At 36.5% G+C, this 19996-nt stretch overlaps 1 protein-coding gene across 9 annotated transcripts in view; it reads right to left on the reverse strand.

Moving 5' to 3' along the window:
* Positions 1 to 19996, reverse strand: part of Akap13 (A-kinase anchoring protein 13) — a 358212-nt gene that overhangs the window by 202087 nt on the left and 136129 nt on the right. For all 9 annotated transcript variants that reach the window (XM_047540454.1, XM_047540456.1, XM_047540458.1 and 6 more), the window contains one exon: positions 5961 to 6257. In XM_047540454.1, the coding sequence (XP_047396410.1) occupies positions 5961 to 6257 (297 nt within the window). The remainder of the gene's footprint in view (positions 1 to 5960; positions 6258 to 19996) is intronic.

A 19996-nucleotide genomic window follows, 5' to 3' on the forward strand; every position in this document is an offset into this window, starting at 1 on the left:
AAAAAGTCAAGTAGAGAAAGGAAAACAGGAGAGGGGAAGGAAAGGGGGCGTGCCGGAAAGAGGGGAATCCTGATCTGAAATTGATTTCCATGCATATATGAATTTGTTGGAATGAACCCAACTATTATGTACACTGTAAAGCTCTAATTTAAAAAATAAAGCAGAGAAGCTTTTACCCATATTACTATCTCCAACTGTTTTTGTTCCTTTTGTCTCTGTTTAAACTGCAGAGCACCAATAACTCATGATAAATCTCCATTCTCTATTCCCAGTTTCTGTATTTTCACTTTCATGATCTGTGATCTATTCCCCCTGTATTCTGAGAGTTACTCAATTTTGTTTTCTGATCATTAACTGAATTTCCTACAAGGTCAATTGAGTTCTTCAGTCCAATGTGAATTTAATTATGCCCTGGGATTCTATACATCCTTGCAGCATTTCTACCACCCTCCTTTGCATCTCTACCCTTCTGATAGCTTCTTTTGCAGATATAATTAATTAAAGCTATTTTATCAACTGATTTCATATGGGACGTTTATCCTGGTTAACATGAGGTTAAGGCCTGAGTGAATCAGCTGAAAGACTTTAAAACCAGAGCTTAAAAACAAACAACAACAAAAAAAAAATGAATAAAATGAAAGCAGAGCTTAGTTTTACCCTGGACCAAGGAACTTGTCTGTAGAGGACACCTTCAGTCTATGCCTGTGCCTATGGAATTCCACTCTGCTCAGGATCTCTCCTTCCTGACCACCTGAGGAAGACAGGTTTGGCCCATGTTGGTGAATTACCTGACCTTGTCCAACATCTTCCGTTCCTGCCCTATAAACTATGGACTTATTTAGCCTGACTCCCCAGCTATTCATGAATCCTTAGATCTCTATTTCCCCTACAGTTCTCCCTTCTGTAGTTGAACCCTGACTCTTAAAACCTACACTTTCTTGCTTCCTTATCTTAACTGTATGATAGATGTGACTTCTTTCATCTTTTAAGACAAATGTACAGTGTCTTCTAAATTTTGCTTTGGTTTAAAAAAACCATCTTCATGGAATTCCATCTGAATACTCACGATACTTTTTTCTTTATCCTGTAATGGTATTTCATTGGACCCATGTTGACTGGTTATCCTATTTAAGCATACTTAGTTGCAAAGGCCTCTCCGAAGGCCTAGCTTTTCTGCACAGAATGGGATTCCAAATCATCTTTCTTTCTTACTATTCTGGACTGCCTCATAAATAAACCTGTCTCATATGATGCATGAATTCTCACACTGAATGAGAAAGCAAAATATTCTTTTAATTCAACAGTGTGACAAAAAGACTTTTAGAAAAATAAGACTTACAACACTGAGACAACACCAAGGTGTGAGACGCAACAAAAACCTTTCAGAGCTTACCCCTAGTTGCTAGCAGACACTGCTTGTCTTAGAGTCAATAGTTATTAATTCTTTGCCAAGAAAAAAAAAATCCATTACCAATCTTTTTATATTTTATTGTTTTCTTCTTTAGCAGTTATAACAGCTAAAAAAAAATTTGAAAAGTACTACTAGTGCAGTTAAGGAAAACTTTCCATGAAAAGCTATCAAACACTCTGAAAAGACTGTTGGAACTAAAACACCAAAAGATTAAGGTTGAGGATCTACTAAACAAAATCAGATATACAAAAGTGGGAATGCACAGGCTGTTCTCAGTGCAGTTATTTCTTAAACCTGTCTTTTTTCTGTCACCCAACACTCTCTTTGTGGGGAAGATTTCCACCCCCATCTTTTTTTCACTTTAGTTAACATGACTAAATAAGAAGGGAGACTTTCCCCGGAGTTTTTCTCCTTGCTTCCTCTAGATCGAGTCTTCAAGAAACCCACTCTAAGCTACCTGACAGTCAAGCTGATTGCTGCTACATAGAGGTCTTCCAGTAACCACAGAGGTCTTCCAGTAACAAACCACTCTCATAATCACCAAGCCATTTAGACAACTAAATGAGACTTGGAAAACAGAAAATGAGAACACCCTTGTCCCCCAAATCACCCCCTCACTACCAAGAAGAATCCTTATTATCTGCATTTAAAGTAGATCTGTGGACAAAAGTACAGCATAGAGGCTTCTTTATATAACTAGGGAGTGGGGAGCACCTGGAAGAACTAAAATGGATACACTCACTCTTCCTCTAGTTGAAAGTGAGGATTAACTTGAGAAATGAGTCCAGCAAAACAGTTTCATACTGTTTTGAAAAGTTTTCCTTTTAGGGCTGTCCTGTTTTATCTTTTCAAAGGACATATAACCATCCATTGTCACAGCTTATCAATATTTTGTATCTCTAAAAGGTTACTGGATATTGGTCATGGTGTGTTTGAAATGACTAGTCTGGAAACCAGCACACACTATCAATCTACATTTTCTTCTATTTTATAGGTAAGGAAACTGACTAACAGTGATACAGTATTTTCCACAAATTATGACAATGAAGCCAGGATATAAACAGTCTGACTTCAATTCTCCATGTTCTTTCCATTTTAAAATATCACATGTAAACCAAGACTCCTTAACTTCATGTTCACAACTCAAGTTTGGGGAGACTGTGAAACTTACTACATGTCAGTGCTTGCAGGAAGACACCTATGTGTATATTTTCTGAAGAGAAATCTGAGCTATTTTCAAAGGAGTCACTGACCTGGAAAAAAAAAAGCTAAAAAAGCACTGCATCTCAACAGTTAAAGAGGATTAGCCATAAATCTTACATGATTTCCTTTGTCTGCATATTAGGTTGGGACACCTGTAAACATCCCAGCCTTCAACAGCAAATAGTCCTCTTATGTAATGAAGTGCCCTATTTACCTGTATTCTTCCAGGCACCAAGCTTACTTTATACCTTTTTCTTTTAGATACTTTTTTAAAAGTAACCGATGTGCAAGTGACTGATGTGAACAGATTATTCCATTATATTTGTCCCTCAAAAGCAAGTATGATTAACTCTTTAAATGGTGTACTCAGCCCTGCACCAGTGCAGTGTTCCTAGATTCCCATTCACAACTAAGAGAACAATCTAAACTGTGAGGTACATGGAGCCCTTGAAATCTGACTCCTGATCACAGCTGGACTAACACACAGTTCTTTCAAGTTCTTTCTGTACATTTTACCTTGCAAAGTATACAACCTAACTTGTTTAATTACTTTTGTTATTGAATTATTTTAAATGTATGTAAAATAAAATTAACTTTTGAGAGGTGTAAAATTCTATGAGTTTTAGCACTTTTTTAAATTGGTTCTTTTTAGTTATACATAACAGTAAAACCATTTTGACATAATTATGTAAGCATGGAATATATTCTATTCTAATTCAAACCCCAGTACCTTCCTTCTCCTTCCCTTTCCCCACCCTCGCTCCCTTCCTTCTACTGATCTCTCTGCCATTTCCCAAAGTTATTATTAAATTTTTATTTAAATTCCTGAGGATGTACACGATGATGAGATTCACTGTGGTGTATTCATATAACACATACATTCTTATATCACCACCACTAACAAGATACAAAACAACTCCAATGCTCCTAGACAATTCCCTCATGATACTCGGCAGTCAGACTTTACCCTAGTCTCAACTCTGGCAACTACTGACCTCTTCTTGGTCACTGTAATGGTGCTTTTTCCAGCATGTCATATAAACAGAACCATAAAGTACATAACCTTTGGAAAGTGACTTTTAGTTAGCACAATGCATTTAAAATGCATCCAAGTTACTGCACATTATCAATAGTTTATTCTTTTTTTTATTGTTGAGTAGTACTCTGTTGTATGGACATATTACAGTTTGTTCACATATTCATTCAGAGAGGGGTACCTGGGTTATTGCTCCTTTTAGTGATTATGATTAAAGCTGCTAAAGGCACATTTGTACATAGACATTTTAGTAAATATAAGTTTTCATTTCTCTAGGATAAAATGCCCAAAAGTGGGAATGCTGCCATACAGTAAACATACATTTAACTTTATTTAAAAAAAAAATATGGTAGGGCTGGGGATATAGCTTAATTGGTAGAGTGCTTGCCTTGTGTGCATAAGGCCCTGGGTTCAATCCATAGCACCACCAAAACAAAACAAAACAAAAACAGAAGCCAAACTTTTCCAGAGTAGTTCTTCCACTGTGCATTCCCACCAGCAGTTTGAGATGTACTATATCCTGGACAGCACTTGGCATTTTTAATCTTAACCATTCTAATAAGTGTGTATGGCACTGTATTGTGGTTTTAATATGTAAATCCTGCAAATGTTCAAATTTTTTTTATTCTTTGCTGCCACTGCTTAAGCAATTTTGTACAACATAAAACTTTAAAAGTATGTGGAAACTACACAAAAAATTAAAACTGGCCTGTTTCCTCCTATTAAAGATAAGGAAGCTAAGGTCCAGAGAGGAAAAGTAATACAGTCAAAGTTTAAGAACTTCGCTTTTTCCAACAGTTCTTTTAATCGTTGTAACATGAACAAACTAACTCCTGATCCTATTTTTAAAAAGAGAAAACAAAACTGTAAAAGTGCAATTAGCTCCACAAATAACTAATGCTGGAGCTATCTAACTTGATAACTGAATTGTAAAAGGCAACCAGATGGTCATTTCCACATTAATGTAGAAATGGCAGAAGCCATGTATTAGGGCCCATCATTAGGTTTCTAAATAGGCAGTACTCAGATCTCAAGAAATTCTGCTTAGTAAAGCAGAAGTTTCTTGGATAGTACACTAATTTTAAAGGGGGGAGGGTTTCTTCTTTAATTTTTGTAGTCCAGACTTTTCCTTCATATTTTACCTGGAGAAGCCCGACTTGGTAATATCTGACAGTAGGCCCTGACACAATTCCACTGGCTGATCACAGGCTTGACTATTAAATTCCATGCATTTAAGAGACTTGGTGCTAGCAAATACTTCTTCACCATTCTTTCTTGGAAGGACGAATCAACTTACCTGACAAGTCTGAGAGAGCAGGAACTGGGCATGCCCCTATACAGTCTTATCTGGGCAATTCTTCTCAAGAATTGCTTAGATGTAGAAGGGGGAACTTCTGGTCTGTTCATCCTACATAGCACTATACTCAAAGACAGGCAGACTCTGAGGGCAATTTTTGACTGTCCATTCTTCTAGAAATGACAGAAAGCCTCTGGCAATGCCTTCTGGCATGAGCACTGGGGTCAGCCTTCCAATCTAGTTTTCATGTCTATCAAAGCAAACATTTTGATCTGTCTCTATGAGATTCCTAAATTTTTCACTGGATTTACACTCAGCAAGGAAAGAGGTTGTTATTTAGGAATCCCAGGTATATATTATATTTCAATGAAAAAAAAATTGTGTAATTGTAACATCTAGTAGATGTCATCTGCTATAAGACTAATTATGTGGGAAACCCCCTGTGTGATTAAAAGGACCTAAGTATATACTTATTATATTAGTGTTTCTAAAAAGTGAAGGCCTTCTCTTAAAGAATTTTTATATGGAAGCCCAGTAAACAAAATCAGTAAAAGTGAAACTACCCTAGTTAAGAAAGTGTGGGGTTTCTCAAAATTTATTCCATTCTCATTTTCCCGTGGCATACACCTGAGTCTTCCTTTCCTCCAATTTTGTACAGTTTTGAGAACTTCAGAACACAATAAACCTGGTCACGGATCATGAATCACCAAAAGGTTACTGTGCTACTGTCCTCATGAAGGACAAATTTCTGTCTTTGCTTGAAAGACCAAGCCTGAAATTCAGACACAGGAAAGTACTGGAACACTTTTCATGTGGGTGCTTTCTCTTGGGTCATTTCACTGGGAGAACAAGAGTAACAGCTCAAAGAACCTTGAAAAGATGCCTTCAAGACTACTTTGCTACAGTAATTTAAGGTGGAAGTATTTTAATATAACAACCACACAAAAGCAGTCCCATATAAAAACAGAAATGTTCTGAACTCAAAGTTTGTTTGCGGATCATGTAATTCTCACCATGCAAAGTCTGATCTGTCCCCAAAACATTCCACTCTGCTGGCAGCTTCAGGTGTCTGAATGCCAGTGCAACCTTCTCATCAAGGGAATTCACATCCCCAGATGGAGGTCCTGACCGGTCAAGAAAACGAGTGAAGTTCAGAGCTTGCTGATTTCCAGCACTGGTTGCCAGAAATTGAGCTGCATCATATGCCTCATCCTGGACAAAATGGAAGTCTTCTTCAGCCACCACAAACACAGGAAGGCCCTCTTTGGAAGCACAGAGCAGCACCTTCACTGTCTCACAGCAGTCATGACCTAAAGAAAGCACAGGTGACCAAAAAAACAGTATTAGACTCCCCTGATAAAAGGACACAGTGAGTTGTCCTAGTTCTTTTTTTAATAACACAAATTTTTCTCTTCTAAAAGAAATCCCTCTTTCCTCTGAGCTCTAACAGTACTTTTTCAAATCAAATTTCTCAAAACTGTTTTCAGAGCTAAGGGTGTAGATCAATGGTAGAGCACTTGCCTAGCATGCCAGATTCCCTCCATTCATTCTCAGCACCATTTAAAAAAAAAAAAAAAAAAAAAAGGCAGAAGAAGAAGCAGAGAAAGGGGATGGGAAGGGAGAAAAGGAAGGAAAGAGGAAGTGATGAGGACTGAAATGGGAAAAAACTATGTCATATGCATTTACGACTGTCAAAATGAACCCCACTATTTCATATAACCATAAGAAAAAGAAAGAATGAACTACATTTTGTTCTTTTTAAGTTGTTACTTGAAAACATGAATGAGTTCCCCTAGCAGCAAACAATTGTATCCCAGTTTCCACCATGACTACAACATAGTATTAGGCATAAAGCAGACTGCTGAATACTGTTGTTCAATTTTAATAAATTTTAAGAATGAAAGCTTGGGGAAACTGTAAGGTCTAGCACACAATGGAAGAAAGTTAAATACCTACTAAGATGAATTTAGATTTGAAAACACAATCGGGAAGACTATCATTCACAGAAGTATGAAAGAAATTTTACAGATTCCCCAGCATTTGTTTCACTATGACTGCAACGTGATAAACAATGAAGCACTTTGAAAAGTGCAAACCTACTTGATTTTACTTTAGTATTATTATCAAACCAAGGCCTAAAAAGTACTTAATATTTTTACTGTTCTCAGATAAACATTTTTTCCTGTGTCAACTACTAATGTGATAAGAACTTCAATGAAATCATCTGGTTCCATAACAAAGGTGTAATGCTGTGGATAGAAGCCCAGTTCAAGAGAAGCAAACATGCTAAGGACTCTGCGGTAACTACTGTACAGATGGGCAGGTACCTCATGAACTATGACTTCAGAAAACAACCCATATGCCGCCCCAAAGAGCTCAGCTTGAGTGAAATTAGCAAAATTTAACAGCACAATGTTTCTGTATGTAAGTATTCTTGAAGAATGAGACTTTCTTCTGGACCTAGCCATTCAAAATTAAATATTTTCAATATGCAGAATATATTCATGTAAACATCACTGTTTTTTCTCCTTTAAACACTGACCTTAACTACCACAACTATGTTGCTCCTACCATTATCACTCTTCATCTCAATATCTTTCTGATCAGGGAAAAAAAAATCGGTTTACTATTTTTGTTGACTGAGTTATACCACCTTGTTCTCTGATTTACCACAGGCACCTGTGCATCCTTAAGTTTCCTAAATCCATAACACATGCACAGACTGCTTTTCTGCAGCACCCCAATGCAGAGGGGAAAACAATCCCTCTCTGAAGTCCATGATCTAAGTTTCCATACCATGGACAGAGACTAATACAGATTTCAAACTCAGACAAAACAAACTAAGCTTTCTGCTGTCTTTGAAAGAGAACAATATTTTTTCCACTGTCAATCACAATGATAAGTGGTGATTTCTCCACATACCTTCACCCTTGTGACAAAAAAACTCTCACTGTTGTGTAATTTTAGGGTAGTAACAAGTATATACTAAGAATCTACTACATACCAGGTATCTGATATGTAATTTTTTCTACATGACGATTTTATAAGGTACATATTGTCTTCACTTTCTCTTCTTTCTTTCTTTGTACTGAGACTCGAACCCAGGGAGATTTTACCACTGAGTTACATTCTCAGTTCTTTTTATTTTCTGACAGGATCTTGCTAAGGTGCCAAGGTTGGCCTCAAATTTATGATCCTCCTGCCCCACCCTCCCTGGTGTGCGCCACTGAGTCTGGCTTTCTTCACTTTATAGATGAGAAAACAGACACCACCAGAATTAAAGGAACTTACACATGGTTAAATATATATTAAGAAAGAAGCAGAATTCATTATTAAAAGTCAAGGTTGATACCAAAGGACCTGCCCTTTCACATCATGATGCAAGGGTTTTGTGTCATATTATCCATCAACAGAGGACGGAAGGTAACAACTAAGCTCCCGCCTGAAAGGAGCCTGACACTTGGAGAGATAGGCCAGTATGACTATTAAGCAAGAATAACAGATTCAGAAGTTGTAAAGATCAGTCTTCACACAAACATGTAATTCCAGGATACTCCTACTGCCTTCCAAGTTGAATCCTTTCTGGGAAGGACAGAAAAAGCTGAAGCATCTCCTGCCCAATGTGTGTGCTCAGTGTGCATACACATGTACAAATGTGCATACACCCCTCAATTCAATATACACATAGAATCTGTGCCTTGAATATGTTATGTGAAATCAGGGAAACACTTAAATCTTTCTTTAAAAGGCAGTCAGCCTAATTACAAAGACATCAATGTCACCAGCAACTAGTCAACTGATCCAGGTAGTAGGTTCGTGTATTTTACTGGCAGAAAATACTTCTTGTAAAATGTTCTATAACATCTGACTCAGTTCTGTTTAACAACTAGTAGTTGGACAGTCACAAAGTTCGGGCACCATGATTAGAAGGTGAAGATGAGGAAGGCAAGAGGCTTCATTTTCCAGTGCTTTATAGTTCACAGCAAAGACTCAAACAAGCTACAGATAACTGCAGTGTAAGTTAAAACCAGATGAGCTCTGTTAGAAACATACAGTGCAACTAGGGGATGGGGAAGGAGTACATTTCACCAAGGAATTGGCAGTTTAAAAGGATCTTTCACAGGCCCACTGCCCCCAAGTCTCTCATCCCCAGGGATTCTTCTCTATAACGCTTAGAACTAAGGTGTTTCGTTCTTTTTTCTCTTCTTATTCATTTAATAAGCACTTATAAAATACTTGCCATGAGCCAGATACTATTCTCAGTGCTTTACAAATAACATCTCACAATAACCAGTAGGTATTTTTATTATCCTTATTTGCCAAACAAAGCAACATGCCCAAGGTTATAAATAGCCCTGACATGGCAGAATTAAAATCTGAATCCAAGTTTCACTACTCTAGAATCTGTTCTTACACCCAAAATTTATGTATACATAAGATGGCTTAGAGTGAAATAAAACCTGGGCACAGCGGCCCATGCCTTTAATACCACCTACACAGGTGTCTTGAGACAGGAGGATTTCAAGTTCAAGGCCAGACTTGACAACATAGAGAGACTGTCTCAAAATGTAAAAGCGGCTTATGTAGCTCAGCGGTAGAATGAGGAAGGAAAGAAGGTAAAAGAAAAAAAAGAGAAAAAGGAAATAAAACAAAAGAAAAGGGGGGAGTTTTGGGGGGAAGGGAGGGGAGGGGAGGGGAAAGAGAGAAGCTGGGGAGGGAGGAAGTAGGGCAGACCAACTGCCAGGCCAGCCAAAACACGGGAAGACAAGACAAAAAGACTGAAGGAAAGAAAGATGGGAAGACAGATGGAATGGGAGGGGAAGTGAGAAGGAGAGAGAGGGAAGGACAGAAATAAACATAGGCACCATGAAAGAATCAATGAGAAAAGAATAAAAACACATTCAAATCTTGGCTAAAACTCATCTATATTCAGTTGCAGCTGTTTCTCTGGGCCTCAATTCCTTCATTATAGCATGAAGGAGCTATAATGCTACAGGTGCTGAGGTTTCTCCAATTGCAAAAGCCTATGGGTCATGCCAGGCAGAAGGTAGACAGGGAGAAAAGGCAGAGAAGGAAATAGCTTTAAAAATGTAAAAATGTGCTAGGTGTGATGGCACATGTCTGTAATCCCAGCATGCCTGTAATCAGGAAGCAGACTGCAAGTTCAAGGCAATCCTTAGCAACTTAATGAAGCCCTAAGCAACTTAGTAGGACCCTATTTCAAAATAAAAAATGAAAAAAATTTAAGAAAGGCTGGGATGTGACTCAGTGGTTAAGTACCCCTAGGTTCAATCCCCTCCCACCCAAAAAAAAGTAAAAATGGAAAGCAGGGGGTGAGCTCAAGGGATGGAACTATTACTATGAGAGAGAGTTGCGGGGGAATATTAATTAGGCTACATCTAGATGCTTAGTAGACAAGACTAACTTTAAAACTATTTTCTTACTTATTAGCTATGAAGCATGAGGTAAATGACAACCTAACCTAATTGGGCCTCTTAGCCTTATGAGTGCAGAGCTATAATTTGGAAGGGTCCTCCCAAATTCTTTAACAATATCATCCAAAGCAACACATACAGCTTCACTTCAATTCAAATTGGAAGGGGAGTGGGTAGCAATATGTATTTCAGACAGAAGAATTACTTTAAAGATAAAAATGTTGTGACTTATTACAGTGTAGCCTCATTGTTTCAGAATTAAACAAATTTATAAATTACTGACACTCCTCTGAGGCAGACAGCAAAATCATTAACTTCACAATACCACAATAATGCTGTAAATAACTTGGGATCCAAATTAAATTCTGCCTTCAATACTTATACTTGCTATGTCTTAGAGGAGATATTACAAGAACTAAAATAATAATACCCATTGGCCTTACCCATGAAAACAGTCCTTATTCTTTCTTATCAATCTCCTTGCTCAAGTCTATGCAAAAATGGAAAACCTGAAAACCTGAATTAGAAAGGGAGTCACAATGCCACTAGAAATAAACATTTATCAGTCCATAAAACCACCTTCTTGGCCAGGTGAGTCTGTGCATGCCTATAATCCCAGTTACTCAGGAAGTTAGGGAGGGAGAATGGCAAATTCAAGACCTGCCTAGGCAACTCAGTGAGACCCTTTCTCACAATAAAACTTACAAAGTGGTAGGATGTAGATCAGTGGTACAGCGCTCGTCTAGCACTTGAGAAGACTTGGGTTTAATCCCCAGCATCTATCTTCCTGTCTCTCCCTACACCATCACCCCCCAATCATATTCTGTAGGTGTACACAGAGTAAAAAGTGATGGTGAAGCAATAGTATCTTGTTCAAGATTTCAGACAGACCTATCTGTGCAGACCTATCTGCACAGAAATCTATCTGGGACTACTAAAGTAACTACTTACACCTAGGAATGATGAGTGTTATGGTTTGGATGTGATGTGCTCCCCAAAAGCTCACATGTGAAATAATGCAAAGTTCAGAGGAGAAATAATTGGTTTGTGAGACCCTTAACCCGAACAGTGAATTAATCCCCTGGGATGGGATTAACTGAATGGGTAACTGAAGGCAGACAGGGTGTAGCAGGAGGAAATGAGTTATTGGAAGCATGCCCTTGGGGTATGTATTTTGTATCTGGTGAGTGAAGTCTCTCTGCTTTCTGATCATCATGTGAGCCACTTCCCTCTGACATACTCTTCTGCCATGTTGTTCTGCTTCACTTAAGCCATGAGAAATACAGCTGTCTGTCAATGGATTGAGACCCCTGAAACAGTGAGCCCCCCAAAAAACTTTTCCTCCTCTAAAATTGTTTTCTCAGGTCTTTTAGTCACAGTGGCAAAAAAAAGTTGACTAAAACAATGAGGTAGGAGCAAACAAGGGGGAAAGAAACAGAAGGTGGTCTAAGGGTATGCTGAGTGTGTATGTGGTGCTTGGCAGCACAAATATGCTTATCTCTTACCGCTGCTCTGGCAGAATTTGTTAGCAGGTGGAAGACTGTTGAATTACTGTCAACTCTATTAGTGTATATCTAAACCGCAATTGTATACAAGAAAAGGCAGAATGTCAGACCATGAAAAGATCATGAAACAGATATCTAGCAATGTCATCCAACTGTTAGCCTAATATTTTCCTGTCAGACATGAACTTAACAATCTGAAGAAATTATGAATCACTATAAGTAAAACATACCATAAATCTGGAATTTGTTTGGTATATTATAGGGTTTTGTTTTTTTTTTTTTTTTTTTTTTAAAGAAAAACTGAGTTAAAAGAAGAGCAGAGAACTGAGGGTTTCATGGATAACTTTTCATTGAAGAGTAATTGGAAGAGTTAATACTGATCAAGAACAAAGTATCTCAAACTAATGTTACACAAGGTTGACAGACTAATATCTTACACTGATATTTTCTTCTATTATGCCCAAGAGGCTCCAAAGATTATTTTTAATTCCTATAAACTTTCAGATAAAGCATCTAGAGAAAGAAATCAGAATTTTTATGCTAAAAGTTTTATAATGTGGACCTAAGAAAACAAAAATCACTACATATGCACACATAAAACTTTTTACTACTGTAAATTAGGTCTAGAGGCATGATTATTTGTTGGTGACCATTAGTCTTATGACTGCCTTTTTACATGATGAACACAGGGTATTAACAATGTCTATAGCTACACTATAAAGACGTCAAATGGAAAACTCATATCCAATTTGATATGATAAATACAATTTAACTTTGTTCATAAAAACAAACTGTAGATTTTATGTAAGAAGAATAGTAAGATTTTTGCTAATTCCATGGTGTTTTTCCTTCCACTTGATTTCCTGGTATAAGGAAAATACAACTCACAGTACTTTTCTTTTTTTTAAAGGTAACTTCAGAAAATTTTACTGAACTTGTGAAGGAAATGGTCCTAAAGGAATTGAGAGAGATGACAAAGATAAATTGTTAAAGATCCAAACATTAATGGTCCTCACTTAAATTTGATAGCCCGAACTTTATTTTCATCTTTAAAAAGTCTTTCTAAATTTATCCCACTATCGAGCCCAGTTCATTTATAACAAAAATATAAAGCAGATTACAAGATAGAAGAGCTCTCTTCCCAGCTGAGTGAACTGAAAGGGGTCCCAAAGAATACTGGCAATTAGTTGAAGAGTCAAAAAATATTAGGTCTGAACCCCAGACAGGCTTAGTTATCCTGAGAAAGCTATTTGACCTTGAAGCCTATTTCTTTATACCTAAAATGAGAAAAACCACAAACCCAAGGACTGTTACAAACACGAGAAGTGGCCATACACAAAGCTCTGAAAGCAGGTATTACCAAAACTGGTATTACTATTAGCTAGTAAAATGCTTCTGTTCAGGTAACTCAAGGAAAATGGATCCCTAAAACTTTATAAAGAGTATCTCCAGTCAGCAAGGCCCAATAAAGCTTTGGAGCCAATTGCTGCCTTTGGCACAACAGTTGAACTGAAAAAAATAAAGGAAAGGAGAAGAATAAACAAAAATACAAGAAGCACCTAAGTGAGGAGTGGCAATTTAAAGCAATGGTCCTCTTAGAAAAATTTAATTCATGTAAGTTCCTAAGTCAGAGGTGTGTGTTCAAGAGGTTGGGAGAGCTTTTCTGCAGGCTTCTTATCACTACAAGGAGCATCTGCATCCATGGAAACAAAACAACTGCTACAGATAAACAAAACTAAAGCATGACCCAAGAATTACTTCATTTCCTACTAAGCTAAAAGTGGAACATATCCCATCCGGGCCTTCTCTTTTGAGGATGAAACAATTGGGACTTTGTTTTACCACTTATCCAAAAAGGAACCCTAAAAGTGCTTCCTGGGCCAGCCAAGCCCAGTCTCACACAGATGTCATCGTCTAAGAAATTAGCAGTCAGTGGTGGAAAATATAACAATAATGTCTTTACTACTCAATCTGACATTAAACTATTTAAAAATCTGATCCTTTTCTATCTTTTAAGTGGATATAATAAGGTTAAAGGAAATGTTCATTCCTCAGACCCACTCTTACAGCAGCTAGGATTATATGAAAAAGTATGCAACCACTTCTAGTTTTTGGTGCTCTATTTGCAGATGTACAAATTTGATATATTTTTAAACATCACTGTATGCACATGAGTATTTAAGTAGCGGGGGGAAAAAGAGCAAACACAGGAAGGAATTGCATCATGTGCAATTTGGAAAAGCAAGGAGCTAATTAATTCTAAAAATGTGATCTTCTATATTCTAGCCAATATACCTCTAAGGCAGTACCTTCTGAACCTTTTTACCATTATTATCTCTCCAAGTAGCCTTTTTAGACATTTTTCTCTACTTCATACCTCATGAAATTTTAATACCATTGATATACCGCATATTTGTATTATGTCCATCTCTGTTTTATAAGTAAAGAGGAGTAAGATTATATTTTTGTAGTCCCAAGATTCAATTTATACTCCCTGGGGGATATCAGTTCTGTTGTAATGCATGCCCCAGGATTCCAGTGCCATGTTCATAGTCCCGAGGTGATAAAATGTAAAATTTCCTCATAACATTATAACTAGGACAGTAGAAAACAACTATCTTTCCCCTTTGAGTAGTTCTTGAGTGAGTTTTTTTTTTTTTTTTTTTAAGTACAAGCGCTATATGGATTAAGAAGCTTAAAATACTTAAGTATTGTAAAACATAAACTCACAGCTATCTAGAAGCCTTATAGTAAGAGTACTTATAGAGAGACTACTATAAAAAGTCCAGTAAAAAAATAAATGATTGCTTTGATAGTGGAGAAGGAATCAGAATTCTCTGACTGGGTCAATTAAAAACTTACAACTTCTTTTCAAATATGTTATCTAATTTAGTAATCTCTGGACATCTGCTGCTAAAAAAGGGTCTTGGTTTACAAGAAATAAAAGACACATCATGCTATAACTATAGGACCACTTGTTGAGACTTGGGCTGCAATTTTTCCATTAAATTCAGAAGACGTATGACTGGTAATTTTTTTTTTCCCTTTTCATGACAAATTTCTTTGTATAGTAACTTTCCCTATGAAAAAAAGTAAGATATGGAAGTGCTGAGTCTAATTTGGGGGTCAATGAAGGTTTGAAGTTCTTCTGTTAAACAAGAACACTTGCTATGAATCCTAAAAGTAATTAACAGACAAGGTAAAAAAAAAAAAAAAGATTTCATTTTATAAAGCATTCTATATCAGCATCTTTCACAAAACAGTGTGGAGAATCCACTAAACATTGTGCTCCATTTTGCATTCCGAAATCAATGCTTTGTCTAAATCCAGTTTCATCAATGTAAGTGAACAACAAAATAGTACTTTATATCCTCCTAAGAATTATCTTCTAAGGTCTTCTAAGGATACTCAGATTTCAGATTTCTTTACACTATTTACCAATCAGCTAACAAGACAAACAAACACAAAAAAAGCCCCTTAGCTTCATCTTGAGAGGAAAATCATTGATTAATTAAAGTATGATTTAGGGTTGGATTCCTTTTCTATAAGGAAGCAATAATGGGGTGTTTTATATTTTCTTTAATTACAAAGTTAACATCTTTAATTATTAGAAATGTTTTTCCATTTCAAGTTGTATTTCACAGCAAATGATATTCTTGAACCAGCGATCTCATAAGTATTTTGGGTATAATATTTTATTATAAAATTTGATCTGTGTCTAGTGTTAATTAACACAATAATGCACTTATTTTCAAAAAATATTCTTTTCAGTGTTCAAAGTTTATTAAAAATCACTATATAAGTAGCATGCTCACTGTAAAACATTCAAACAATTTAACGGCAGATAAAGTAGGAAGTCAAAGTCTATTCACCTGTCCCTCAAGATGTTACTACTCTTACCATACTTTTGGGGGGGTGGTTGTATCACATCTTCAGGAGTCTATGGTAGGCAAGCAAGAAAAGGCTACTTTAAAAACACCTTTACCGCTTTCCTACAGTCTCTCTTCAATGGAAGGTTCTTAATAGAAAACATGCAAAAAGTGAGAAAATAGAAAATGGGGGTAAAATTTCAATATCTAAAGTCAAAGTTTCGTTTCAGGAAATAATTCAGAATGTCTAATATTTCAACCTATTTTCAGAAAATATTTGATGAAAGTTACAGATGGGAAGAAACATCAAGAAGTAGCTTCTTCTGAAGGTCAATCAATCATCTGGTTTTAGTAAAAACTAAAGTATTTCAAAACACTTAACAGTAAACACTAACAGTAAAACATACCAGAGAACTCAAAAATCTGAGCCGCAATGTGGATGAAGCATGACATTAAAAGCAAGAACAAGTCAGCCCAAATACCTAGGAATCACAAGGCTAGTCCTTGCAGAATGGTGCAGAGAGAGATCCCTATCAGAAGCAGCTGCGGCAAAAAGACCTTGCACATTTATCCAGTAACTGGAATGTATAGACTATTGTACAGACCTTCTGTGCAATATGTGGATCTTGATTAATCTGATGCTGCTCTCAGCATACAGGAAACCTGAGGTTATCAATACTGCTTAACTGATGCAAAGAAATCATCAAAGTTAGCTTTGGAAAGAGGACAGACTTCTCCAAGTTAAGTAAGTATTTAAGAAGCATTTCTGCCCCTCCCCCCAAAATTAGGGGGAAGGGGGAGTGTATATACATACATGCACCTTTCTGAAGGAATCAGCTTTTAAGAACTAGAATGATTTCAATGCAGCAGAAATGCTATTGCATCAAGTTTAAGAACCATCTTAGCATGTACCACTGAATTAAACAAAATTCTTGCCCTCATAAACCTAACTAAAACCTTAGCAGGAGCAGGCAGAAAATAAAATAAATAAGCTAAATATATGATGTGTTAGAAGTTGATAAGTGCAATGAAAAAACATAAAGCAAGAAAGGGGGACAGGGAATGCTGAGAGGAGGCAGTTGTATATTGTTATAAGGTAGACAAGAAAGGACTCACTGAGACATGATGTTTGTGTAAGGACCTGAAGTAAGGGAAGTACAAGTTTAAGAAGGTCACAAAAACAGATTTAAGGCAGTTTAATTCTATCCTAAAAAATTAATCCCATGATTAAATAAGAAATTAAAAACTAAAGCCATCCACGGTGATGCATGCCTATAATCCCAGCTACTCAGAGGTTGAGGCTGATGTAGGAGGCCTGCAAGCCCAGCCTGGGCAATTTAGACCCTGTCTCAAAATAAAAAGGGCTGGGAATGAGCTCCTGGCTTCAATCCCCAGAAAAAGAAAGGAAGGAAAGAAAAAACAAATGGGCAGGAAGAAGGAAAAAAGAAAGAAGAAGGGAGGAAAAACTAAGTTAACCCCCTAAATGCTCCTATCTCTATTTCTCCACAACAAATTACCAAATTAATTCAAATGTCAGTAGCTGAAAAAGAAAACAGAAAACTCTCATATATGATGACTAGAGCAGAAGGATCCAGCTGGGAATCTCCTTTGTTTAAATAGTTTGCTTCCAGTGCACCAACCAGGGATGGCTTTAGTTTTTAATTTCTTATTTAATCATGGGATTAATTTTTTAGGATAGAATGAAACTACCTTAAATCTGCTTTTGTGGCCTTCTTAAACTTGTACTTGTTTCCTTGCATAAACATCAAAAGGAGGGAGTAAGAGAAGAATGGAGGAAAGTTGGAATGTGTAGAGGGAACTGAGGGATGGGGAGGGAGCTGGGGGAAGAAAGAAAATGGAATGAGACAATGTACATGTATGATTACACAAATGGTATGACTCTACATTGTATAAAACCAGAGAAATGAAAAGTTGTACTCCATTTGTGTACAATGAATCAAAAAATTAAATTTAAAAAATTACTTTAAAAGAAATGACAGCCACACTTAGACTATTAAAACGTAATAAGAAATAAAAAGAACACCAAACTAAAACTACAATTTTAGTAAGAGTCAAAATCTTTACCATATTAGTATTTGACTCTTAACGTTCTAGTAATAAGACAAAAAATATGAGAAGAAAAAAGTTAAATCACAAAGATATCATGAAATTGAGATAGATATAATGGCTCTCACTGAGAATCAAATGATTTCTTCTTTTTTTTTGTTTCTTTTTTTGGGTGCTGGGGATCGAACCCAGGGCCTTGTGCTTACAAGGCAAGCACTCTACCGACTGAGCTATCTCCCCAGCCCCCAAATGATTTCTTAATGTTGCATTTCAAAATATTTCATTATGAAACATGAAATAATCTAATAGCAAATATTCATTGACATCTTTTGTTTCTGTTTTTATAATAAATGTAAAAAGATATTGTTAAATGACAAGATACAACTTGTTAAAAATGCATACATATGTTACCTACAAAATAAAATTTTGTATAACCCTTAAAAAAAAAAAAAAAAAGGCTCACATGCTAAAATGTTCCTGTGATACTCCCTGGCCTTCCACAGGTAGAGTCTTTCAGGGATTCTAATCTTTTCTTCACCTCTGTTGTGATTAAGCAACTTGACAATGCGGGTAGGTAGTAGAACATTCAGAGGAATGGGGGGCAGGGCTGGCAAGCAAGCAAGAGAGTGTGGTAACTGGGTGAGAGGAAAGCTGATGAGTAGAAAATGAAGGAGATGGCAGGTACTATGGGCCCAAAGTGAACGGGTCAGGAATGATTTATGGTGATTCAGACAAAAATAGAGGTAAGTAGAGTATACAATACTCATTTTGGTTGGCTTGGGTTGGCAGGGAAGTGGTACTCACAGTCAACAGGTAAAAATGGACACTCACAGAGGGGTGTGACTGAGAAAAGGGGATACTGAGACATATAAAAAGAGGTATCAGAACCAAAGTCAAGGGAAGAAATGAAACTGAAGTTCAGAAAGTTATCCTAGAGGCAATGTTACAAGGATCTAGTATAAACTAGCCCCAGCTATCATACAAGTTTGGAAAGAAAGTAACTACCTGCCACCCTTCCTAATTTAAGGATCCTGCTAGTGAAGATTCCAGATACATCCCTCTCCACCAAGGGACTTGAGTTTGGTGGGTTTGTAACTATCATGGCCAAAACCCAGGATTATATACCTGTCTTACTTGCCCATTCTCTTGGTATAAGTATATCTACTTATACTCTTCTAGGATCTAATTAATATGTTCTTTTCTAGATACATATGTACAAACACCCTAGACTTTTAAAGTTGTTCTAATTCATAAAGAGTTAGTAAAAATTATCTCCATTCCTTTCTGAGTAAGAGCCCAGTAACAGACTGATTCTACATAGTTAAGGAACTGTTTCTCCCTATCACCAACATGTAATAAATTTTTAGCACTGGTGATAATGAATGGCACTTCTAGACAGCAGACCTCAAGTTCCAGAAATACCTTTTCCAATACAATGGACATCACAACAAAATAAGATGACTGGAGCTCTAAATCATAAAGGATACCTAATACACTTCAGAAAAAAAAAAAATCAGTATCTATGCTGACCACTATTTTTAATTTCTTATCCCTAAAAGTTTGAGAGAAACATTCCTAGGGACTGTCTAGAATCTTATATTCCCTATTTTTTCAAAATAATTTGTCAAGAAAGAAGATAAATACAATTTTCAATAGTCATAATCTTAGTTCTTAAATGTGGCATAATTTTCAGAATTTGGTAGGTATCAAACATAAAGATAATTTATATGAAATGTCAATGGAATAAAAAACAGGCAATCTGATCCAATACTGGCAAGAACAGATATTTGAAATGCTTCATAAACAAATTAACCTTAGGTCACCTACACCAAGAAAGTGGAACTCATAAAAAAGGTTAACAATCTAATCAAATCTATTCTCTAAATGGTAACAGTTAAGCTGTTGGTATTTTTAGAGATTCCCTCTAACTATACACTCTTCTGAATTCTGATGAAAACTGGTTAATTGTTAACTCTGAAGCAAGGTCAACTGAGGATAGAACCTCCTCTCCAAATACAAACCAACATACCTTCAAAGGCTAGGACAGGCCAAGAGATACGCATTACTATATCATCCCTTTCTGTTAGAAGTAGTGTTGTCCTGATGACTTCACAGAATTTTTTAGTAAGTAAACATCTTTTAATTCTGTTCAACTTAAAAATACAATAGTGAT

Source organism: Sciurus carolinensis, chromosome 2 (genome assembly GCF_902686445.1).
Source record: "Sciurus carolinensis chromosome 2, mSciCar1.2, whole genome shotgun sequence".
Taxonomy (NCBI): domain Eukaryota; kingdom Metazoa; phylum Chordata; class Mammalia; order Rodentia; family Sciuridae; genus Sciurus; species Sciurus carolinensis.